The 25,715-nt window shown below is 41.7% G+C and overlaps 1 protein-coding gene across 1 annotated transcript in view; it reads right to left on the bottom strand.

Moving 5' to 3' along the window:
* Positions 1-10,300: 10,300 nt before the first annotated feature.
* CDC5L (cell division cycle 5 like) overlaps positions 10,301-25,715 on the bottom strand; it is a 33,106-nt gene continuing 17,691 nt past the window's right edge. Inside the window, exons 14-15 of the mRNA XM_019474570.1 lie at positions 12,403-12,615; positions 10,301-10,630 (exon numbers count right to left, since the gene is read on the bottom strand). Of these exons, the coding sequence (XP_019330115.1) occupies positions 10,526-10,630; positions 12,403-12,615 (318 nt within the window). The 3' untranslated portion in view covers positions 10,301-10,525. The remainder of the gene's footprint in view (positions 10,631-12,402; positions 12,616-25,715) is intronic.

The raw sequence follows: 25,715 nt of genomic DNA, 5'->3' as shown, positions 1-25,715 counted from the left end.
AGCTGTGGGCTGTGACAGGCTCTCAGCTGCTGTGCAGCTGTTCTCGGGCTCCTGCTCCCTAAACCAACGGGACAGGTAGGGAAAGGCTGATCCTTACTGACTGTCTTCAGAAGCAGTTACCTGAGCCTGGGTTTGGAGGTTGCCTTTGGACACTGCCAGCAATAGGCACAGGACCCTTCTGACAAGCTAAATCGATGTGCAGGGCTAAAAGAGCTAAAGATTTCAGGAAGGTGGGTCATAGCAATCTGGTGTCATCCACATCATTAATGCAAGAAGGGTCTAATGGCTGCTTGGGGAATCTCCGCTTCTTGCAGCGACTTTGCTAAAAAAGGATCTTGTATGTGCTGTGCCCAGGCAGAGGGCAGCTCTGTCTGTGGCATGTGCTTTCTCCCCATTTGGTTACCTTCTCAACCTGTTACTTACTTGGTCTAGTTGGATGTCAAATACCATCAAACTCCGAAGGAAGCTGTTCAAACCTCCTTAAAGCATTCTCCCTGGCTTTGGTCATATGGCCTTGGATAAAGCAGACCACTGCAGATCAAATTTCTCTCTCTGAAAGGTTAAAATTCCTGTGAACCATTTCAGCCAGTTTCCTAAGGCAACTTTCCTTTTGTGACAAGGGCTCTTCTCAGCAGTGTCCAGACAGGCTGGGTGTCTGCTTCTCCTTGAAACCAATGGGACAGAGGAGCTGGATTCGTGTTCCTGAAGACACCAGAAACAGCCCAAGTACATTGGGTACGATCAACAGGAAAACCTAAGTGCTTGCAAGTGGGATGCGCAGAGAATTTAGCTAGTTTGGCCCAAAAAGCTCTCTGCAGTCCTTAGGCCTCCTCATTTCTTTGTCACAAACATGCCCAGAACTGGCCTAGGCTGGAGGCTTCTTTCTAGTCTAAACACCACCATGATTTGCACAAGCCAAAGTGTCGCCAGAAGGGCCAGGTACGGTATAACGTAGCCCCCAGTTTGGAGTTCAGCACAGCGTAAGTGGCCATGACTACGTTCATTCTTATGCTTCAAGACTTTTGGAGGTACCACTCAGTATCTCTGCATCCAAAGGCAAGGAAGTCCTTTAGAAAAATCTGACCCTTACAACACCAAAGGGTTGGCAACCCGCTGTCCTGCTGAAGATGACTTCCTAGTAGGTAGGTGCCTCTCAACCAACTGGCATCTCTTGACCTCTCCCGGACAAGTCTTCATCGTTATTTGTGGTTATCTTTTGCTTGGTGTTTCTAAGACATGTGTCTGCCTGGCTCAAGCTTTCGCTGTGAACCCTTGCTCTTCTGGCTGATTCGGCTTTTTTTTTTCCCCTCCCCCCCCCCCCCCCGCCCCTTGCGTGGCCGCATCGGCTTGGCTGTGCTCCCACGATCACTCATTACTGCTGGAACAAGGGAAGGCAGACAGACGTTTGTGCATTCTCTGGTGATGCACAATCTGCATCCTGTGGTCACTGGGTAACTGTAAAATTAAAACAGATCCTTGCTGTTAACCAAAAGGCATTTGCAATAAAAGGAAGTTAAATACAGGGCTGGAGGGGTTGTTTTGCTGCTAACAATACATTATAGGACCTGCTAGGAAATTGGATTCGCTAGTCTATCCTCGCCCCCACGATTAAGTTCACCCCCAGTTTAATGTGATTTAGAATTAGGTGGGATATTTTATGTTGATAGTAGGTTCAAGGACTTTTTTTTTTTGCCTGGACTTTGGTAGAATTGCCATTATTAAGAATGACAGAATAAAATCCACAGCATGTGCTATAGCAAGCACGAAATACATAAAATACAATTCTTGAGCCTCCTTTCCTTTCTGTACAATGCTTTCATGAGGTAGAGGATGGCCAGCTATTCCCACCTTCCTATCTAGAGACCAGGCAGGAGGCCAGAGCCAAAAATTTCTGTCTTCACTCGAATTTGGCCGCTTTCCAGGCACATAGTGATGCTGGATGGTCGATCTCTGGGACTGGCAAAAGCGTCACTGAAGGTCCCGACCTTCAAATTCCTGACAGATGCTGAAGGCATCTCCTCCAGAAAGGCACTTTGTCATACAGAAATGACATACTTGTGCGACTAAACATCTGCCAGCACAGGGACAGAAACTGGCCGGGGCCCTCTAAAGCAATGACTACCCATTTAATACATGGAGTGAAAACAGCCCATGGGGGTCAGGGGAAGAGGCTCTGAGAGGTGCAGGGTTGGGGCTTTCCTGGCCTGGAGAAAAGCAGGGTTTGTGCTCTGCTCCAGGTTACATCTTCCAGGTTTTTGCTCTGGCTCCCTAAGGGAGTGCCTCAGCCCTGACACAGCCAGAGATGGTGAGGCTTTCCTTCTGCTCTCCCAGTAACCTGGGTCCCTTCTCCATTAACTGCTATGCAGGTTGGTGACCCTGCAGGACTCAGCTTGGCCAAGGCTGCAAGTGGTGCACTTGTGAGTCCTGTTAGGATGCTGGTCAGAGGTGCACATGGCCAAAAGAAAAACCATGGAGCTATTACATGGTAAAGAGGCAGGTTTCTGTAACACCAGAAAGCCCAAGGCTGGGTTTAGACCTGTGAAGATGCACCACAAAGCAATACCTCTGGGATTTAGCCCACAGAGCTGAGACCTGTCAAACCCACCTCTCCCATTTTCCAAGTCACCAGGCGATGGTGCAGTCAGGGTATTTGAGCCATGTTCAGCTCATCAACAGCGATGAAAAATAAGCAGGTTGACCATGGCTGGGTAGGTTCTGTGCTCAGAGCTCCCTCACTCCAGGTCAACAGAGTGATTTCTGAAGCACATGGGATCCATCGATGTCCGAGAGCTGGGGGACGCTGTATTTAAGGAACTGTCTCCTCTTTCACCAAAGGACTTACTGCTCCTAGGTTTTGTCTTGTTTTCTTCTAAACTTAAAGCAAGAAGGCCAGCGTTGTCTCTTTTCAACTAAAGCACCAGGAAAAAAGGGAATGAAAATCTTTGAGGTCACTGTTGTAACCAGGATGAGCTAAGGACATAGAAGCAGCATGGTTTGAAGGGAGAGTATCTTTGAATAAACCAGCTGGAAAAGAGAGGTGAGATTCTAGTTTCAGAGTTCAGGACTTCATGAATATCTGTGTCCTGTGCCTGTATGGTCTAATGAAAGACTCCACCTCTTCCCAAACCCTTGAAAGTGCTTTGGTAGGAGCACAGACCAAGAAGGGGCAAGCCTGTTCTGTGCTAGAGATTGATTTGGTTGAGTTCAAATTAAGAAAGAAAAGTGAGGGGACACAATCTATGGAATAATTTAACTTCTATTTATAGGCATTTTATGGTCTGCCATGCAGATTAATTAATGCGGGCTGTAAACTCACTCATTTTTAAGATCCGGCTACAGCGATGGTCCTGCCCAAGCCCTAAGATAATTCATGAACATTAATAGATAAGAGAGAGACAGCTTTGAAATCAATGCTTTACACAAGGGCCAGATATTATAAAGATCAGTGCAATAATTAGTTTAAAAAAAAAAAATCATACAGTTGAATTACTCCACGGGTGCCTTTGTGTCTGAGGTTCAACCAGTGGATTCAGTCCTTTTAATCAGAATTAGTTCTGGAATAGATTTTTCTGGCCATAGAGCTAAAAACGTAATCCTGGCTGGCTCGTTCAGCTTTAGTAAGCATCTATGACTATTTTTCAAAAGCGGATCTCTTTCTTCTCCTGACAGAAAGACTCATCAAATACAGACAGGAGAGGAGAGGAAAGGAAATCTCAGCTTCATTGAAGTTGAAGCCAAATCTCCCATTGGTTTCACTGGGGCCACAATCTCACCTAAGCTGCATAACATGCTTTAAAATGCTACTGGCATGATAATTATACAAAATAGACCCCACATTTCTTTTTTGGGAGAGGAGAGGGAGTGGGAGGAGAAGAGGGGAACCTAACACACACGTTTGTCTGATCCTATGAGGCATTTACCTGTAGCATGTACTTGGCAAAAGATCTGATATATGAACTGAATAAATAATAAAATAGTCTGTTTCCTCGCGTCACAATTCGTAAATGCTTTCGATGTACATAAATGATCTTAAAAGAGGTACTTGCACTTCCTTTGAGGAATCTTTAAGGAATCCAAATACATCAGAACCGCAGTTGTAACTTGGAAACCTGAAAGTGATCTAATGAGGCAGACACTGTCTAATCTGATATGTGAAAAACCTTTGACTTTGACTTGAAAGCGAGATTTTTCTAACCCTGACACTAAGGCATCTCTTAATAAATTATAAAGAAAACCCAGAAAACACCCCCCAACAACTGGCAAACAATCAAACCCACTATGAGTAATCATACCGGCAGCAGAAGTGATGCTGTAAAACACTGCTTGTACCCACTTCTTTACCTTTTCACCTACTGTGTGGATCAGTTATGCCTGAGGCAGCAGGAATTGGTTAAAGCCACCTCATTCAAACACATCAAAAAATGAATGAGCCATAGGTAAGTCTCTCCTCTCCAGCTAGCCCAACGGCAGTGCCTGCGTGCAACCAAAAAGTGAAGCTCCTCTTTTTATCCACTGCTACTCCCCTTTGCTTCAAAGTCATTAAGGCCCTGATTCAGCAAAGCACTTAGAGACCATGTTGAACTTTTAAAGCGGTGGGACAGTTGTATGTACTTAGTGCATAAGTACATCCCTTAGATGCAGGGATGGATTGGCTTACATATATGTTAAGAACGTCTTTTAAGTCCTTTTCTGAACCAGGGTCTGATCTCGCTCCCGTGTGAGTTAATGTGGGTGCAAATCTTCAAGACCAGCAGAACCAGGTATTCTGTTGTTCGTAAGCAAAGGTACAAGCTGGAGTCCTAGAAAGGCAGAGAGTACAGGTCTGGAATCAGTTATAAGGACACTTTGCTTTTAGAAGAGTATCTGGCTATTTTTCAACATGCATTTCATTCAACTAAGAAAATGGGGGAAATGCTATTTGATACTTCATTTTTAAATCCTGTTTGGAAGACAGGTGTTGCTTTGAACCCACAATATGGAAGATAACTGCAAGCTGGATTCCTGAGATGAATGTGAGGCAGATTAAGTCCAGACCATAATAATGTCATCTTCTCCAGCAACATCACTGTCCTGGGATATCAAAGGCAAGCCAAAGTTCACACACTAGCTTAAGATACTGCTCGCTCGTTTGCAGCCAAAACAAAAAGCTCAGACATGTTTTTTGATGCATTTTATTTAGAACTCTATGTTCAGGCCATGTTTGCAAAAAGCAATGCATCTCTGGTGTTTATCACCAGGGGCTCAGATCCAGTTGAGTAAGTCAGAGTGCCCAATTGTGGGTAGTTGCCTCATGTTAGCTACTTGCCTTGAAGCACTGCAGACCACCTTTCACAGCCACTTTAAGCAGACGAGGAAGTGGGACAGCCTCTGACAGAGGCAATTCTGCCCCACTTCCACCTTCGCCTGCATTTCCTACCTCTAAAGTCGGCCCAACTCATGTCTGTACAGGAGATCGGACAACCAAGCTGGATTAACACATTTTAAACTAAATGTGGCTGTCCCAATGCTTGCACCAGCAAACAAGGGTGCAAAAGCAGAACAAGCAGCAATGGGCAAAGACAAGATGCTCCTTCTGTTGGCACTGTAAGTCTCTGCTTAAGGAAGCCAGGGAACTACAGAGTATCTTGGCCATTGCTGGCTGGAGTAACTAATTACAATGTTAAAACAGTGCTTATTTCTCTGGAGATTTGCCATGTTTTGAGGAGCTGGCTCCAGCTCTGTTGGATTTCTCACAGGGAACCTGTGCCTTAGAAAAGTCTCCCCCTTAACTCTAGCTCATGCTTGATTTTTCTTATCTGCCGGGTATGGATGAGACACTCAGCTGTTATAATTTAACGCTGCTGTCCTATTAGCTTTCCCAGGTACCAGAATCCAACTCAATTGAAGTAAATGACAGTCTTATCAACTCCACGGACTTTGAAGCAGGCTCCAGCTATGGGATTGATCCAATATGTAAATGCCAAGTCTGATTCCAGGAAGGGAGGAAAATCATCAGCTGAAATTGTTTAAAGACTTGCAGATATATCTTGGCATGCTAAATGGAAATGAAGGAATTTCTCAGGGAGAACGTTAAGTAATTCTCAAAATAATTGTTAACACACACAACACAACCCCCATCCCACCTCTGTCACTCAGTCAGGTTATGGTTTACCCACTGCAGTAAACTGTTAAGTAGTTTGCACTGTTTGTGGTTATACTTACTATTGTTCTTGGAAACAAAGACCAAATTAGTGGCCGGCTTCAGAAGTTTAAAATAAAAATTTGGTATCAAGGTGTGCTGGTCACTCTTGTGTCCACTAAACATCTGTATTCAATTACAAAGCATTTTAGAAAGAGAGTCAGGGAGCATTGTTTGGGACATAAACTGGACCTAGGCCCAAGAAAGGGATCTAGAAAGCCCGAGCTCCATCACCACCTGCTGTTGGAAGCACTGACAGCTACCAGCGTCCAAATTTGGTTGATCAGATTTCCTAAGCACTCCAGTTTAAGCTACCACACCTGAATTCCTTGATCTCGGGACGTCCTAGCCAGGCTCTGCTACTCCACATAGAATCACATAGAATCATAGAATCATTGAGGTTGGAAAAGACCTCTAAGATCATCGAGTCCAACCGTCAACCCAACACCACCATGCCCACTAAACCATGTCCCTAAGCGCCTCATCTACACGTCTTTTAATCATAGAATCATAGAATCATTAAGGTTGGAAAAGACCTCTAAGATCATCGAGTCCAACCGTCAACCCAACACCACCATGCCCACTAAACCATGTCCCTAAGCGCCTCATCTACACGTCTTTTAAATACCTCCAGGGATGGGGACTCCACCACTTCCCTGGGCAGCCTGGTCCAATGTTTCACCACTCTTTCAGTAAAGAAATTTTTCCTTACATCCAATCTAAACCTCCCCTGGCGCAACTTGAGGCCATTTCCTCTCGTCCTATCGCTTGTTACTTCGGAGAAAAGACCAACACCCACCTCGCTACAACCTCCTTTCAGGCATTCGCATCCCTCTGGATCCAACAGACACATGCAGAGAGCACCCAGTGTGAAATTTTAGGGGTGATTTCAGCAGATCTAAGACTGGCTGCCTTAGAGTGGGCGCTGAGGCTGTGAATGATACCCAGGACTAACAACCTCAGACAACATCTTAAGCATCTGCCAGTGGTAAGTTACTGTCCCATGGCATTGAAATACTTCTGGAAAAGAAGGCAGGAGTGGTGCCGTAGTCCCACCTATGTCAATATTTTGTATTGGCAAAATAAAAGCCCAAAGCTCTAGCAGTAGTTACCTAGGATAAAGACAAGATGGGGAAGAGGGAGTCTCTATAGCTTACCATCACCTTTGCGCTTTCCGTCCTCTGGTCGCTGGGGTCCCGATTACAGCAGGGCTCATTTAGGACCCTCAGCAGTACCTGACATCAAGCCTTCTCCAGCATTCTTTCTGAGCTCAAGAAGCACCACAGGGCCTTGAGTACCTTCTGAACCAAAAGGGTCTCTCCCTAGCTCACAGCAGGATTTCTTGGCAGCTCAGGGCAGGTAAAAAGCCAAAGCAGGGTACAACTGAGCTTTAAGTAAGGCAAGAAACTCTGTTCCATATTTTGTTCGTTATTGAGGTAGGCAGAAACTTCAGCACAAAAACTGTGACTAGAGACAGGGAGAAAAGCAAACTTGCTTAAGCATCATCTAAACAAACTGAACTGGAGAAAACACTGAACAAACCTTCTGAGGATACCTTTCAAATATAACCACCTCGCATCTGCTGCGTTACATGCTACAAATATGTATCTGCTACAATTAACGATTGGCTAATTGTATGCATTTCAAAAAAGAAGAGAGTCTTTCGTGATTTATCAGTCCTTCTGAATTTGCCATTAAAAATATTTGCTAAGGCAGAGTGTTCGAATACCTGTCTAGCTCCGAAGCTGTCAAAAATACAGGAAACATCAAAGAGGCTCTGCTGCATCCCTAAAAAGAAAGGAAATAATTGTAGTTGTGGTATTGGTAAACCTACAAGGGTTTTCTGTTAATATCTCTAGCTACCACACAACCACAAGAACTGTCATGATATGCATTTATATGATTTTTTCCTTTTGGGTATAACCATCCCAGCTAAAATACCCCATATGCTAAAAGATTGATGCTTAATACTTCTTTCCAGATGTGCTCTGGTTTAGTTAAATATTTAACACATTTCTAGAAGTATGTAGTCTATAATTGCATTAATACTTCAGAAGAATGATGTCCTGGTGAGTAAAGGGGAAGATATTCCAAGGCTGGCCGTGTACCTACTCCTGCCAGTGATCAGTAGAAATCAGACAGGCTGTCTTTAAAAAAAAAATATCTCTGATTACCATTGATCATCGTGGATGGCATTTAAACAGCTACACAACCACAACCCCGACAGTGTCTCCCAGTAATATTCCCAAGGCCTAAAGTGACGTTCTGTAACATGGTAAAATTGCAAACAGTGAAGTCCTCATTTAAATTCAAATATGTACAAGCAAAATTGCATGACGCATGCAACTGGATGTATTTAATTGCTGAATTCTGTGCTGTTAACAAAATAGTTTTGCCTTTTTCCCTACGCATTTCCACAAACAATTGCTCAAAAGACCCAAAGTGTAAGAGCTGGAAATAAGATGGATCCCTGAAGAAGCGATGAACATCTCCACAAAAATAAAAACATGAAAGCAGTCCTCCAATGAGATGCTCGACTCTGGCAAATGCATGTATTAAAAGCCTTGGGAATAGCTGACAAAATTTTAAACAGTAACATCTAACTCAAGTGTGGTCTGACTAAACAGTACTCGGAGAAGGATTTTGGACGAAATTTAGAGCAGTACCTCAATGAATAGGAAATAATGCATTCACCCCTTTCAATAATCCCATCCTTACCCTTCAGAAGAACAGTCAAAGCAGCGAGAAAATGAAAACCTGTTGAGATGTGGTGAGAGGAGGAGTAAATAGGGAGCTTTTCTCCACCCCACTCCATGGCTGCTCTGGGCAAGAAAGCACGCTAGGCAACCAACTCTCAAGGAGCAACAGGAAATACTACCAAGGATCTCAAAAGTCCTATGTGCTCAGGACATACTCCTTAAACCCCTAAACCATGGCGTGCAACGGTGACCTTGTGAGATGATGTGTCTGTGTCTGCAGCAGTAAACTAAACAACGTTCAGGGCACGCTCCCAAGCACTCAGGCTAACTGGCACAGCATCGACACAGGTAATTACGCTACCAGGGCTGGCCACATCCCCACTGCTTATTGAGCGTTCCCAGTCTCCCTGGCCTACACCAATTCACAAACTGTGACCTGGAGGTGCTTTGAAGTCACCAGTTGATCAGAGCCAGAACAGAGCAAAGGCTAAACAACGTTCAGGGCACGCTCCCAAGCACTCAGGCTAACTGGCACAGCATCGACACAGGTAATTACGCTACCAGGGCTGGCCACATCCCCACTGCTTATTGAGCGTTCCCAGTCTCCCTGGCCTACACCAATTCACAAACTGTGACCTGGAGGTGCTTTGAAGTCACCAGTTGATCAGAGCCAGAACAGACCAAAGGACAATTCTAAAAGCTGAACAGAACAAGCAACTGAGTTCCAGCGCTTGCGATGCGTAAGACATATGGACATAGCCTCCACAACCATCGTCCACAAGGTCTGCGCCAAGGCAGAACCGTGATGTTACCCAAGTCCTTCAGCCCACTGTATAAAAGTCAGCAGAAAAAGGTTCATCAACCAGACGGAGGGAACATGCATTATGCACAGATGATTTTAAAAGCATTAATACTGAGAAAATGTAAGGGTACATTTTCTGCTAAAATCTATGGGAACCGTTAGGCTATGTGGGTGCTTTTATAAAACTTAAACCTACCCTGTTTCAGGATGGTGAAGTTATGCTTACTGCCAGTATGACCATTTGAACATCTTGATAAAAATGGGACTGTTTAGTCACATGCACAGAGAAGAATCGGAACATGGTTATTACATGGACCACAATTATCCCACACAGGTCCTTCCCATTACAAATTACAGTCTTGGAAAAATAAAAGCAGCAGCAGGGGAAGGGAAGAAAGACAATTTACCAGAAACACAAAAGAAGCCTGGAATAGGGGAGGATTCAATTTTAGTTAAAATACAGGCATTTTATTTCCTAATTATTTTTTAACATTTCAGGTTTATTCAAAAGACATTATTCTGCAGGCATGTATCTTACAGGTCTTAAGACTGATAAAACACTAGGAATAATGTGATAACCCTAGCAAATGAAGACATGGCTAAAATCATACCAGAGTGATATTTTTTTTTCCTTTTAATAAAACTTTGGACATTTCAATCCAATTTTTAATACTGGCCAAAGCCATTCATACCTAGAGCATTTGGAATAGTCCATTAAAGAAACAAAACTTGACAAGATGCAAACAGCAGGCTACACTTGATTTCTGCAACTGATGGCAAAAGCTGCTGGAGAAGTATCTGTACACTTTAAAAATGTTACATCAGTGACAAATGGAATTTTGTGCTTTAATACTTTGCTTGAAAAGTCTCTTTATCCAACATGAAGTCAGCAAATCTCTGCTGGAGCTCCTTTTCTCTCTCCTGCTGTCGCTGCACATCTTCCTTCAGACACTGTAAGGAAAACATAATTAAGCAACCAACCAGCTTTTCCAATAGTGACACCCATGAAGATCTTTACCAAAGGTTGTATTTTAGTTCCTTTAGAGGAAGGGATCAGAACTGAGACAGGACATTGCTGAGATTACTTATTTGAAATAGAAATGTAAAACAGAGCAGTTGACGTAGAGTATCAAGAATCACAGTTATCTTACTTCAAATGTCAGGTATCTTACCCTGTTTTTGACAGCAGTTAATATCAAATGCTTCAAAAGGAGAGATTTCAAATGGGAAACTTGCCACAAGCAGTGCATTGTATTTAACAGTTATCCGTGGATTCTTCTTCCATGAGTTTGTTCACAACCTTTTTTGGGTAACCTTCCCAATTAACCCTACATCCTCCACCAAGGCCTTCCACAGGCCGCCTTCCACTAACTATACAGCGCATGAAGGAGAACTACTGCTTGTTCTAAAACTGCCAGCTGCTAGTACATTTGCTCTCCCTTCACCCTCGTATCAGAAGAGACAGTACATGTATTCTGAGGATTAGCCCTGAGTAAAGTGCCATTTACTAAAAACAGGTGTTATTAGTAGCTATCAAGCTATTTAATACATTTTACTGTTAACTTTCACTAAATCAATTAATCACTTCTGAGTTTGTAAGCACATCTATCAGCACTTCTAAACAGTCTTCACAAAATCAGTTTTAAGAACTGATTCATTTTATCTTTTTTACAGCGAGTGGTTGAGAAGACTTGAGACTCAATGGAACCCTTTCTTCTGGAAGAAAAAAAAAATTAAAAGAAAAATTGTGCTCAGATGAGTACTTATTTCTGGGAAAGCAAGCCTGGCACTGGCTCAAGCCTAGGACTGAGTCTTGGTTGAGGGTTGCCTTGTTAGCTGAATAAAGCAGAGAAGAATATCCTGGAGATCCTTAAACTAAGAACAGTGGCTCTGATGCATTGTTTTCAGGTATCTTAGTGTACCTGTTTCTGCTAGTTCCGGGATGAAGTTAAGGCTGCTTAAGAGAAAGAGGTATCTTCCTCCTCAAAGCCGTGCCAACCGGTTAGAGGCCGGTAAGGCAGGTGGTGTTATTCAGGAGCAACGGTCCAGATCACACATGCACACATTGTTAGCCAGCAACAGGACTGCAGGCAAATGGCCTGAGCTCTGAGGATGGCTCAAAATTACAATTACAGAACAACTGCTCAGCTTCTGAAACTGAGAGGCATGTTTAAATCAGTACAATAACCCCATTTCAGTGCTGGCTTTCTAAAAGTCCAGCCATCTGCCAGTCTGACAACAACGTTAACTTCAGGGAGTAATACAATCAACATGTGAAAAGAAAGGAGAATCTCCTGTAGTATATACTGGCATTTGGCCCACTGACTTTTAAGGAAGTAGGAGGCTTTACACAAGTTTCAGATCCACCCTAAGTTCTAACAGTAATTAAAAACAAAAGAAGCCAAATTAAGATAGATATGGAACTTCTGCCGATATGCATTGCAGAAGATTAGTAAAATAAACCACACAAGGAAATAAAATATAAACAAAGTTAAAGAACACACTAGTAGATTAGTCCCAGCTTCTAATATATATATCACGGAATCTTTGATATTGAAGTGAATGTCAGAGGAGTCTGGTAATAGCCAAAAGTATAATTTAAAAAGATGATTAAAAACTTGATACAAACTCAGGCTGTGAACCTCAGAGCCCATGCATTGTAAAAACATTTTTTCCACAAAGTGCCTGTATTTGACCTAAGGTATCACATTTAGGAATCTCACCTCCAGTCTCCGAGGGATTGCAGCATCTTCATGTTTCTTCAGTTCCTCAAAAGTACGTAGCTCCAGATGTGCCTGTTCGATTTGGTCCCACAAATCATTCAATTGTTTGATGAGGCCCATTGCTCGAGACTGATAACCACCAAGCAAGATCTTCAGCTTCTTCTCCATCTTGGCAGCCCTCTTTGCTTCAGTTGTCATGTGACCTCTGTTTATCTGCCAGAAGGAACCAAAGAATTGTTTTATTTATCCAGAACTCAAGAGTCAAGGGGGGGAGGGGAAGTAGTAAAAATGTATCTGTGGAACTGTATCGAGTTGATTGAGTTCCTCGATTTCTATTTTAACAAATCATACTACGCATTTTACAAACACCTATATTTCTGGATTTAAACCTTTACAATGTAAATACATCATTCCAGGGGTGAAGTCCACTGGCCAAAACAGGGGTGATGACACACTATATGAGTACAGCTTTATAGACAGGAATTGTTGCAGTCGCTGAGCTAAGCAAGCAGCCAAGTCACATGATAGCTTGCTACGCCACATCCCACTTAACACAGGAGATGTTCTTTGCCTTAGTAAAGGAGAACTAAACAAAGATATTATGTTCCTCCTTTTCAAAATTATATTCCTAGTCTGCAAAAACAGCCACATCTTTCAATCCTTCTGCCTATCCCAAAAGGATTCATCTAAATCATATTCCATAAAGTAAAAAGGCAATCGGGAATGTTAAGGCAGCTCTGAAATCTGTCCCTCTGTTGCAGAGAACCATACTGAAAACATTTAGACTGGTCTAAGTGGCAAATGAATGGCAATGTTGGGTCATGGAAGCACTGCAAGGAACAGAAGAAGGACTATTAGAATGGTAACTAAATCCTACCACCTATCTGCATGCACTTCCTCAGGACAGCCACATCAGGAGACAAAGGACCAAGACTAAATCCTGGTAACTCACAGAGGTGGGACAGGATGGACACACCAACTACTGTCTGCTTCTAAAAGGCATGAAAGGCAAATCCAAAAAAAACCCCAAAACAAAATAAAATCATGGTCACCATCCCAAGAAGAACCCAGGTGCCATGATGAAAACTCAACAGGTGGTGACCTTTCATTCCTGGTGTCTTCATAAAGCATTTCAGAAAGACCGCTTGGATTCAAATGTCTCGGTAGCTGAATGCTGGACAGATTACTTGATTATGTGTTCAAGGTCAGGCTGGATGGGGCTTTGAGCAACGTGATCTTGTGAAAGATGTCCCTGTCCATGGCAAGGAGGTTGGACTAGATGGTCTTTAAAGGTCCCTTCCGACCCAAACCATTCCATGATTATGCATCTTAGTGTTTCTAAGCATGTGAGTATGAGACTGCAAATAAGCGAAATTGGTTTTGTCTTAAAGTAACCTCACCTATCTGTAAGATCTCCCATTCAGCTTTACTACATTGCTATAACGTTGCAACATTATTCCCTCCTGCACCATTCCAAAAACCTGGAGCTCCCCAGTGGCCTCTCTAGTAACACTGCTTTTGCGCAGGGCTTTTCCCTCAAGGATCTCAAAGCAAGAAGGTAAGATTATCTTTAGCTAACAGACAAATAGTGAGATAGCACAATGAATCAGCTGCCTAAGCTCAGTGGCAAAAGGCAGAAGCAAACCCCCACAACTTACAATCCAATAGCGCACACAACAGATGTGACAAAGTGATGAGGTTAAAATGTGCTATCTAAACCACAAAGCAATTGGCATGTTAGATGTGAAGTTCTCCTTCCTGTACCATTCTGGTGAGTGCTACCTGGTGTGCCCTGGATTTAGAAGTCTTAGTTTCCCTGAAGTTGTCCAGGTCAGTCCTCTAACACCGTAATCCAGACATAATCCATAAACGGGCAAGTGATACAAATTACAAAATTCTGCCAACCAGGACACAACACAAACAAGCATATTCATGTTAACATGTTATAAATGTTTTATATAACATTTAAAAAGAGCAAAGGTAACAGAAGCCTTTGTGTATTTTTATACATGTATTCAGTGGGACAAAATTAAATGAGCAGTAAAAGCATTAAATAGCCATCAGCATTTTTAAAGCCTGATAGACAGCAAAGAAATCTTTAACACTGAATCACAAACCAACAAATAACACAGGACTATACGACTGAGCAAAACTGTGGAGAGGTGTAGCATTTCACATCTCTAAATATGGACATACGGTTCCTGGTTGGTTTTTTTTTTAAGGAAGTAGCATTAAAAAAACCAAAACAAAAAAAAACCCCAACACACCCTTTTTTTCCAGAAAGCATTGTGTGAAAGATGCCAAACTCAAGAGAAAAGGAATCAGGCTTCTCAGATTTTGATTTTTGCCACAGTTAAAGATATATTAGTGCAGGAGATGAATAGTGCAGGAGATGAAGAAAACTGTGTAAGTTTTTCAAGTGTTAAATATAAAAGCCTAACTCGGAACCACAGTGGCTAAATCACCTATCCTTGCCTCATTTCTTTAAAAATCAAAGCTTTGCTGGTGAACATTCTTACATACAAAGGAATTACCACTGATCAACCAAAAAGCAGCAGCTTTTCACTGCTTTGAACCCTACAATTACCCAAGATAACATCTTTTACCAATGAAACTAAACTCCACTGGGAAGGAACTACTTTCTGATCGGTCCTTTACAGTGGTAACTACAGTCAGCCAGACAACCCCAGCCACCCCACTAGGGCTAGTGCAGCCATCACAGTCTTATGCACCAAGCTATTGCAAAGCGCATTTCATCAACCTTTCAACCGTTCAACTTTATTAAAGCACACTGTATTATACAGCTGCGTGTTTCTGTAAAACGCCCTACTCCTTAACAATTTATTCACTCATTTAAAACAGTTTTAGTAGGTGGTGCAGAGATAAACAAAGTGAATGGTCAAGGGAGCAAACTGTTAATGGGTGAGTGAAAGAGAAATTTGACTTTGAGCTGTCTAGTTTGCTCCTGGGGAGAGAGATGCAGACTGCTATGCTTTTCAGATTCTGTTTGCAATGTAGACTTAAGCTATGCCCAAGGTGCTTTAAGCATACAGAAAGGCGCCTCTTTTTCAATATTTATATAAATCTAGAGAAAATTAAATAAATAGATTAGGGATTTGTGAGGATACTCTCTGATGGAAAAGTATGAAAGTTTTAAATGTCTCCACTGGTAAATAATATGCTATTACTGCAACAACAAATACAGCTGTGCGGTCAATGAACTATTTTCCAATTACTGTTTCTTGGATGAAAAACGTGTGTTGAGAGCCACTGACATTTAGAGATCGTGGAATAGATGGATGCACAGGCAAACAGAATTTTGTTTGCAACAGAGGTCTAATGTAACAAAGATCAGTTGTCCCATGTTGTTTCACAGCTTTACAGACAACGTAGAGTATGCTTGGTGTGAAATGAAACCTCAACCAGAATGTCACTTTTCTACAACAGGTTAAAAAAGACCATTTAGAAAGGTTCACTACTCTGTCGTCCCAAATGAAGATCTGTCAACAACCTAATTTTCTAATAAAATGTTAAACACTGAGTACCTGAGGACATGAAATACAGTTATAAGCGCTATCTCCACCAAACAGAAAAGAGACTGGATCAGGGCATTGCAGTCAGAAGTCCTGAATTATCTGCATGCTCTAAGCATCACCAGTAGCAGTGGCAGTACTGGGTTGGTCTCACACTTTTACAGGCTTCAGTTGGGATTCACTTTGCTTGGCTTTAGACATCAACATCTGAGCTTGTCACCCGAGATCTTCCCATAATCAGCAGAGAAACTGGCAACTCTAGGGCATGGCTCATCTGATCAGGGCCTCATAACGAGGCTAAGCACGCCACTGGAGTGCTCTTCACTGACTAAGATGCTCGTTCAGACACCGTTACCTAAGTCAGGTGGATCAATCCCACCCTAAGCATGTACTGTTTTAATGTATGAGATATAATAAAGCATTTTTTTTCCTCCAAGAAAAGCCAAAGCCAGTTCAAATCTAATGCTTATTATAGTATCAGATCCTGATTATTTAAGTGCTCTTGAAATTTTCAGACAATGAGAACTGGACTTAATATTTCCATGTTGTTCTGGATATAGATTCTTACTTTTAACTACTAGAGCTCATTAGGTTGTATACTGCTACTCAGCCCTTGCTTTTCTACTTAGTTCCTTGTCTATCTTGGACTATCATAGGCCTCACTGCTGTAAAAAGAAAAATAAGAAAAGAGGAAAAAAGAAAAAAAAAAAAGGCTCCCAAGTATCTAAACCCAGAAATAACAGCCCTTTCTCCCTTCTCTGCTTATAGCAAGAAATGTGAACACTCACCACCTTTCCTCCTCCCTCCCAACTGCAAGATTTTAGGACCTACTACGAAAAGGTCAAAAGGAGGTCTCAGCTTTTGTAACAAATACTATTTATTAAAAATTGCTGACTGCTGCATTAATGCCAACAACTGCATATAATTTTAGTTCAAGCTTCGTAAAATTTTAAGGCTCAGATACCAAGCTAAAAATTCCAAGCAGTTATGAAGAGGTGTGTTTAAACAGTAGTCTACATTATTTGCTTAAAGCTAAGAAATAGATTTCAGTAAAATCTGACAGCCATTTCCCCCCTGAACCTAGCAGAAAATATAAAGACATTTGAAAGATTTCTCCACTTAGTTATTTATTTTATACTGGTCCTTGGCCAGCTTTGGTTCCACTGACTTTTGTACCAACTATAGCAAAACAAGAACAGCATGTACAGACATGGGGTAAAATAATATATGATGTTAGGGCAAGTGTGAGAGCCTCATCCCATCCCAAATCTCTTATGTAAAAGCCTTCCCTCGTGCCTAGTAGAGTTGTGTTCAGTTTTCAATACTACACTAAAGATCCAAAGAAATCAAAACAGAGCAACAGACATAACAGAGGTTTATAAAACGTAATCTAGAAAAGGGAGACTGACTGAAAAAAACAGGGTTTTTTTTGTTTCTCTCCGTCTAACAAAAATAGAGAAAATGAAGACAGACACAACAACGTGTTTTAAATATCCCAAAGATCATTGTGAAAAATTAGTCTGTTCTTATGTCCACTGAGAAAGAAAGAGGGATTTGATTTTGGCAAGGAAATTTTAGATAGGAGGTTAGTTGTAAGGTTTAACTAAGAACAACAAAGAACAGGGGAAGACTGCTTATGAGAACAAACATCCACTGGGAAAGATTTAAGAAAAACTGACCCTGAGGAAGGAAGGGCTCAAGTGCCTTCAAAACTGCATTTTCACAATTCCTCATCTCACTACTGAGGACACCCCTTCTCAGTTCAAAGGGCTGTTTTTCCCTGTACTGACTGTTTTGTTTTCCTTCCATTAAATGTGGAGCTTCTGGTAATCCCCAAACAGCATTAAGCTCTCTTGTCTTCTAATTGATCTTAATCATGCCTGATAGATAAAAAAAACATGGAAAAAGAACTGCTGTATGTTCTTACCAGACCCATAGCCAAACGTAAACCAACTTGTTCCGTGACCTTGGAGAATCAACATATCATCATAAAGCTGCTTAGCTTGTGCAGAGAAATCCTCTGCCAGCTTCAGCTACGCTGGCTGAATAGGTTACTCTTGGAACCTATATAGGACTACTCCAAATGTTACTGTAACTTCCTTCCTCACCTCAGACCCACAAGTGGCCCTCCCATACTCAATTCTGCTGGCAGGAGCTGGATTAACTTAATTTAAATAGCAGGGTTTGTGAACTTGCCTTATATTGGCTCGGTCAGCCAGAGTAGCTGCAATGAGACAATGCACACTAAGACGACAGCCTTCTGCTCAACACCAGGTTACACCGAACAGGCTTCGCCAGCATTTCAAACCACCCCAGTGACAACGATGACCGTAACACTAGGGCATCCTCCGTGCATGTTTAGGAGATCTGCTTTACAAGCTTGATGGTGCACTCTACAATAGCACGTTTTTAAACAAAAAATCATTAATTGCTCTACTTAAAAATATTTTTCCACTTCCACGCTCTTGGACAGAATTCTCCATTTTTTTGCTTGAAACACTGTTTCATCTGTCTACAGTTTGACTAGGCAAAACTCTCTGTAGAGCCTGCCTCTTACCTCTGAGTTAGTAAAACGTAACAGTCAACTCTGCTGGAAACTTAGGCTTGGGGTTACTATCAAACAAAAAATTGCATTTCCAGTGTAGAACAATATGGGCTCAATCTATCAAACTGACATCAACACTAGCATTAGCTCAGCTAATCAACCGAAACCATTCCATGGCTTGACGCAGTTTCAGCACTCTGCTGCGACACTGAAGATGCTTACTTAACGTACGAGGGGGTATGGGGATCATTAAGAAAAAGTGCTGATCAGTATCAGAGCAGTCAAAAAGGGACAGTGTATGTAACTTTCAAGAGATGGCAAAGTAGGATTTAATTCTAATTGACTAGGATCACACAAAGATTTTCATGGAAAGATTCGGTCATAGGTGATCTTCAAATTAAGGCACTGCTGGTATGCAACTGCAACTTCACAACTGAAACTAGACGAAATGTTCAAAGCTTGCATGGAAATATAAAGCTACTTTTCCCCAACTTAACAGGGAAGCCTCAACATAAACTCCTATATTGTACTTTGTTATGTAGATCATATATCATTATGACTTGCAGAACGCTATTCTCTCTACTCGCAGTCAAAACTAATAACCCAAGAGCAATCTCCATGTGAACTATGTTTCAGAAGTTATGACGACTTGCCTTCAAACGTCGTAACACGAGTTGGTAGGACTGTTGAGTAAAGACAGTACAGGGTACATCAAGAGCAAGTGTTCCCACAGAAGTTCATAGCATCCAACTATCTAGATCTAGAATAATCCAGAAAGTTACTGGGTAAGTTAGCAGTCACTGCTGACCTACAATGATGACATTGAAGCCCACTTTGAATATTTTTATTTGGCAACTGCTTCTAAGACTAGCAGTATTATCAGTGATACACATATATCACAATCACAGTAGAAACACATCTAGAAGAGCACAATTTAAGAAGAAAAAAAAATATTTTATTTTTACTAAGCTTTTCTGAAAACTCCCTGAGAAATTACAGTAAGATTACAGACAGCAACAACTACCTCAGGCTAACAGCTTTGATTAACTCTCAGCAAACATGGGTTACTGCTGTGTCTGATGAGATAATATGGCAGCAAGCACAATATAATTACCTTCCAAAACGTATCACTGCAAACCCAGAGTTCTTGGACTGGTCTCTTCCAAAGAAGAGGCTAACAATCTCGTGGAAGCTTACGCAATAAACAAATTAGCAAACAGCCTGGTTCCCTCTCAACACATAGCAGAAGCCCCATGATGAGCTTGCAGCAGTCACTAGTACTCTATTCCAGCAGCTATTATTACACAAGTATAAATGAAGCAAGTTACTTTGTGAGCAGCAGCTCACACTGGCCCAACATTCACAGGTTCTGACACTGCTTCACGTTAGGACAGGCTTTAAAGAGCGACAGGTCTGTAGATGAGGTGGCTTCCAGCAAAAGACCGTATTAATTTATACTTTTCTCTGTCCAAACACATTTTTCAACAGTGATGGTGTGCAAAGGCCTTTTGCCTTTGTCAATGCTGAACTTCATTTCTGAGTACGTAAGTTCCCATTTTTCAAATGTGAAATCTGATTTCACCTACCACCACAGAGGACATCAATGGGTTTAGACATGGAGGGAAAAAAACTCTCCTGCAATGAGCAACTGGCCAAACAAGAAGTAACTGCTATGCAGTCTAAGCTTATTTTTAAAGAACTTTTTCATTGCTCATTTCCAATGTTTTGGCACATCCAGGACCGAGGACATGCAGAAGATGACTTTCTTCTACATGAAGAGTTATCCAGCCCCCCCCCAAATTATGACCTTAGAAGACAGGCTAGCACAACGGTCCAATTTGAAGACAAATTTCTGACTCATAAGCAAGATCACAGAAATAAGAATATGAAGAACCCTCTTACTGGCATTCATCCGCTTCCTTCCAAAGGTCCCAAAGTAAGTAAATAGCAAGAGAACTGGTATGAAATCAACTAGTAGCATTTTCCTCTGAAAATAACTGTTTAACAGCAAAAATATAGTTCGGTTTCCCAAAGCTGTTCAATTGGCAGTTTAGGAAATGTCATTGTTTTAAGAGTTGACTAGTTACATTTGAATAAAACTAGATCTGCTTTCCTCCTTCCTGCTCATGGTGATGAAGGTTTCTGGGGGGGTAGCTGCTAACTGCAGATGTAATTTGTGGGGAAAACCAAGGACGTAATAAGTTAATTCACCTAAAGGGCAGGGAACAATGGGGTTTTCTTCCAGACTTGTAACACACAAAGATGCTCCAGCTCGACTCAACAAGCTCGAAATGGAAAAGACAAGTACACTTGAAGATTTAGCAGTTTTAGGTAGTGATTTTCAGTCACAGGTCTGTAAGTGCTTCACAAACAAAACTGCACAGAGACCCATACGGTAGACATTACTCCTGTTCCAGTGACAGAGGAACCAAGGGAGACATTAAGACCTAGTTTTGTTTCACTGATCTGAGGTGCTCTAGGTACCTCTGTAATAAAAAGAGAAAAACAGGAAACCCGAGAGGGAAATTCAACTCTTAAATGGGCCAAGCTGTTCTCAGGAGGTGCCTTGTCTCTCTACCAAAAACAAAGGGAGCCTAAGGCAATTGCAGCTTTGTTTTAGTTAGGAGGCTAAAATAAGGTGTATCGAATCTGAACTCATAGGACTTACTCAAAAATAGGCAATGAATACTCACCTGTGCTAGAAAGAAAACACAAGGTTTCTGGCTAAATCCGTTTATCTTCCCTGGCAGGGTATTCTTTCTTACTGTAGACATAAGTTCTCCTTGGCAGTACAAAACCTTTTATTTATTGCTTTCCTCATTATAGGTTATGGGTTACCTTCATTGTGGATCTCACAAATATTTCAAAATTCTGCAAGCAAAGACGTGATGTGTTACAGCTACGCTGATCTAATATCCAGCTACTGTGGAAAGGGGTCTGCTGCTTAATCTAAAAATGACTTTTTTTCTGCCAATTCAATGAACTGATCCAGATTACCACAGAGTTATAAGAACACTGGTACAAGGTCAGAGGTAATGGCAGGGGGCAGCTGGAGAAAAATAAGTAGCGCTGACCCTTTTTGGCACCAGCTAAAATGTTAGAGCATCCTAGCTATAGCACAAACTGCATTCTAACCATTCCAGCAAACAGTAAAAGTGTTTTCACACACAGGTAAAGACAATTCTTAAGGGATCTGCCATATATCTGTGTTGCCCAGCATAAGTATATACCCTCCAAAACTGCCACGCTAAATACATGTACTCTGATGATCAACTGTACATTAAGCAGAGATCAGACACTGCAACAGTGGTCTTGCATAAACAGTCAGGTCTATCAGATTCTGAACAGCTTAACAGTGATGACCACTGATAATCCTCAGATGTGATCCTCTGGTGCCAACTACACTTCCAACAGACCTTATTAAAAAAAACCCAAAACATATTTCACAAAGGCAACACACAGTAGTACAAATGAATACATGTGTCCATAGAAGACGACTACTCAGGGATTCCTCCATATTTTAGTTTTATGAGTAATTTCTCTATTCCTAGTCTTATAAATTCTTTTATTTTCTTCAGGTGTTTTCTCAGTAACAGCACACCTGAAAATCCAAATGAAACTGCAAGCTTTAGAAGTATGTAAACTAGAGAGAAATTAAAATACAATCTCCAATAAACTAGTAAGTGATACACCTTGCAGCAGAGTGTAACATGCAACTCCAGCTAAGCAACTGGATTTCAATGTAAATTGATTCAGAGGACTTGGGCTGCAACCAAAAGCAAAAATGGACACTTTGGTCTGGTAAATTACCATCTTGGTGTATCTTGGATATTGCAAAGAATAGATAATATACTATGCTTTGCATACGCAGTGTAACTAAAGCTTCCTCCCCGTAGACTTTCAATAGTGTATTTTATAATTTAACAATCAACTGAAATTATGACATTAACTACCGCAGTTTTAATAAAAATATTTGTATGCTGCAAGCCAACATTATGAACCATCTTCAAAGGAAAAGTAATGCTGGCAGGAAGTTTCTACATTATGAACTACGAAGGGAAGCAACTAGCTTGTTAAATAGATGCCTCTATTATCTCATTTCATCTGATAAGGTTCCTAGTTTAACATACACCTTCAGTAGGAATGCTTTTCTTTATAGATACATCGCTCAGAAGGAAGGGAGTACAAGGTATTGCAGAGAACTGAAGTAGTTACTAAATGCAACTGTGAGCATGAGAAAACTCCCATTTCTAAAATGACTAGCTCTGCAGTGTAGCCCAGCCTTAAACAAATATGCTAGACTTCTAGAAGCTACTGGAAAGATCAGAAAATTTCACCAGGATTCAAGCAAATCTAAGCTGTACCACAGACACATAGCGAGGTCACAGGGATTCGCCTGCATGGACCTGAAACTTCCCGTCCGTAATGCAAAAAAAGTTCACATACGAATCTTGTAACACTCTTAAGCCACGTTAAGTAACATATGCAAAGAGTCCAAAACCCTCAAAATTAAAGAGAAGTGAAAAGTATTACTAATACGTAGCAGTACATTCCAATATTAAAACTGCTGCTGAGCTGTGCGTTACTGCTGATGATGCCTGGACAGGATATCTAGCCAAACAGAAGCTCTCCACAACTGCTCCACTTTGCCTCCTCAAGTCCATCAATAACAGCACAAATCTGTTTGTGATATCACCATCAATTTCAGAAAGATAAATGTCATGTCAACATATACAAGGCTGCCACCACTAAATCACTCAGGCAGTGAAAACAGGCCAATTAGAGAAAGACGGCTGTTCGTCCACGCCACCAATCCACCCAGTAATCTCCAAGCACTGAAGACAGCACTAGAAATAGCTGGCTTTTTTTCCACAGGATCTGCAGGGTGTTACCAGTCCCATATGGAAGTATTAGACAGCGACTACCCAATGTGCAGCTGTCTCCAGCAAATATCACTACACTCTTGTGTTTTTTTCCTAATGATCTTAGTGCAATCTGACAGGGAAGAGACAGCCCCAAAAGCTGACCAACATCAGTTTCTGTTGCTGGCAAACTCTATTTTACAGTTTCTACTCTTCTCTCAAAGCAAGTTAAGAGTACAAGCTAGTATCTTGGGGTATTGAAAGCTGAGCTAATATCCCTGCTTTTCATTAAGGTTGTCTGATACTTCCCATTAAAATATCTATTTCAACTGATATTGCTTTCAGACAATTTTCCTTGGAAAAACATTAAAATGAAGGTGGGTTTTGCCAATGCTGAGAATGGGTTAGGAAAAAAAAAAATTGCTGTGCTTTTTTCATTGTATATTCGTTTGTTCATTAAACTGCTACGCTTTTTATTTATTGTTTAAAAAATGATTCAGCTGGTGACCTATACTTAGAAAACTGCATATATATATCTTGCTTTTAGGAAGCTCTTTTCAAATAGGACAGGCAACAGAGTTGCACTAAACCGTATTTTGCACACACTTGGGAGAGATTTTCAGCTCAGGTTTAACTTTGCAAAGAGTCCACCTGCACTCCACAAACAGCGAGATGTGAAAGGCAGCGCAGTACTCTCACTGCACCTGCAGCTGAGGGGCACAGCCAGCTCTGCTGGCCCTGGGTGCCTGACTGAACTGGGGTGTGTGGTATTTTGAACACACACACACACACAAGCTTGCTCTCTCACTCTACTGTAAGTGCACCAAGCAATTAGCCTTGTCTAGCCGCGCTCCAAGCTCCCAGCTAATCTGAAGAGATACAGCTACATTAACGAGTCGTGGAGTCTCATGACCGTGGCAACTGATCGTAGACACAGCTAGCTGGATTTTGCTAACTGCCTTCCATGGAGTCCCATGCAACGTTGGTAGCAAATGAAACCCAATTTTTTTTCCTTGGCAAGACCTCTGACTCGTAGTTTGCTTTTTGGATGACTGTCTTGTGACTACGGAGCAATAAGCACTTACAGAACGAACAAATGCAACAGGAGTTTGACGAATGGATGACTTGACCTTCCTTTCTTTGCTTCAATATCCTCAATAAGCATACCATCACCACCTACTCATTCAAATATTGGGAGGAGATGAACAGAAATCAACAGCACAAGAAAGCCTACACAGAAGTAACCAATTTAGACTGCAGAAATAGCGCGCAGCATAAAGGCGCAGGGCCACACACTGAACAATAAAGAGAAAACAAAATATTCAATAGCTACTCATTAAGCAAGTACCATCCACCCTGTGCAGCAAATGAGTCTGTGGAAAAACTAGGCTGTAATAGTGAAATTAAAGACTGTCTCATAATGCATATGCATAGGCAAATTAAGGCTGCCAGAGTAAGGCTGTTTGTGCATTCCCCAACTTTGACTGTTTGACTTTGCAACTTTAATAATGCACTTCTAATGCAGTTTTGGGTGTAAGATACGTAAATTTCAAAAGCATTTGTACACAAATTAGGTACAGCCCTCAGACTGCTGGCGTGATGCCAGCAGAGCCCCTGCTGCCATGCAAGCTGGCTGCTGCTGTGCCCAGATACTGTTTCTCTGAAAACAGAGTAGAGCAGAGCGTGTGAGAGCGCATCAACCGGCGGGCAGCGTTGGGCAGGGCAATGGTGCTCTCTGCTGGGTGAGCAGCAAAACGACAAGCGCTCTGGCACGAAGGCTAAACCGCTCGGCTACTGGGCTACGTGTAGGTGAACTGCTCCTAGCCCGAGTCAACTGCGCAGTCTATACCTGGACGACACTCTTGACTGACAGTCTTTACAAAACACACATTCACGCTGTATTTCACGTGTATGAATCGAGTGAAAATTCAGCTTTTCTGGCCTCTCTCTCATGTTATTTCTGTGGTAGTAGCTGTTTGAGGAGGTTTACTTCTAGCAACAGTAGCTATATTGATGTTAAATACAGAAGAACTTTAAAAAAAAGTTTCCTTTTACCATGGAAAAAAAATAATCTCATGCCTGCATAGTTTAGAGAGACTTTCAGGCTAAAATGGTATTTTGGAAAACGGTCAATGACTTACTGCAAGTCTGAACAAACACATGTTCTGTGGGAAGAAACAATTTAAAACCAGCTTACCTTTTATGATAAAAGCTATATATTTTTGTGTTTTGTGTGGAGTGTTTGGGTGGAACTCTAGAGAGGGGACAGGGCAAGGGAAATCAGTGTCAAAGGGTTTGAATTGCGTTCTTCTACTTAGGGCACCACAGCTCAGATGATCTCCTCTCCGCACACACCTCCCTCAATCCCAGGAC

The sequence above is a fragment of the Aptenodytes forsteri genome, unplaced genomic scaffold, assembly GCF_000699145.1.
Source record: "Aptenodytes forsteri isolate BGI_AS27 unplaced genomic scaffold, ASM69914v1 Scaffold57, whole genome shotgun sequence".
Taxonomy (NCBI): domain Eukaryota; kingdom Metazoa; phylum Chordata; class Aves; order Sphenisciformes; family Spheniscidae; genus Aptenodytes; species Aptenodytes forsteri.
The sequence above is the reverse complement of the archived record's forward strand: the minus strand, read 5'-3'. Positions and strand labels throughout refer to the sequence as shown.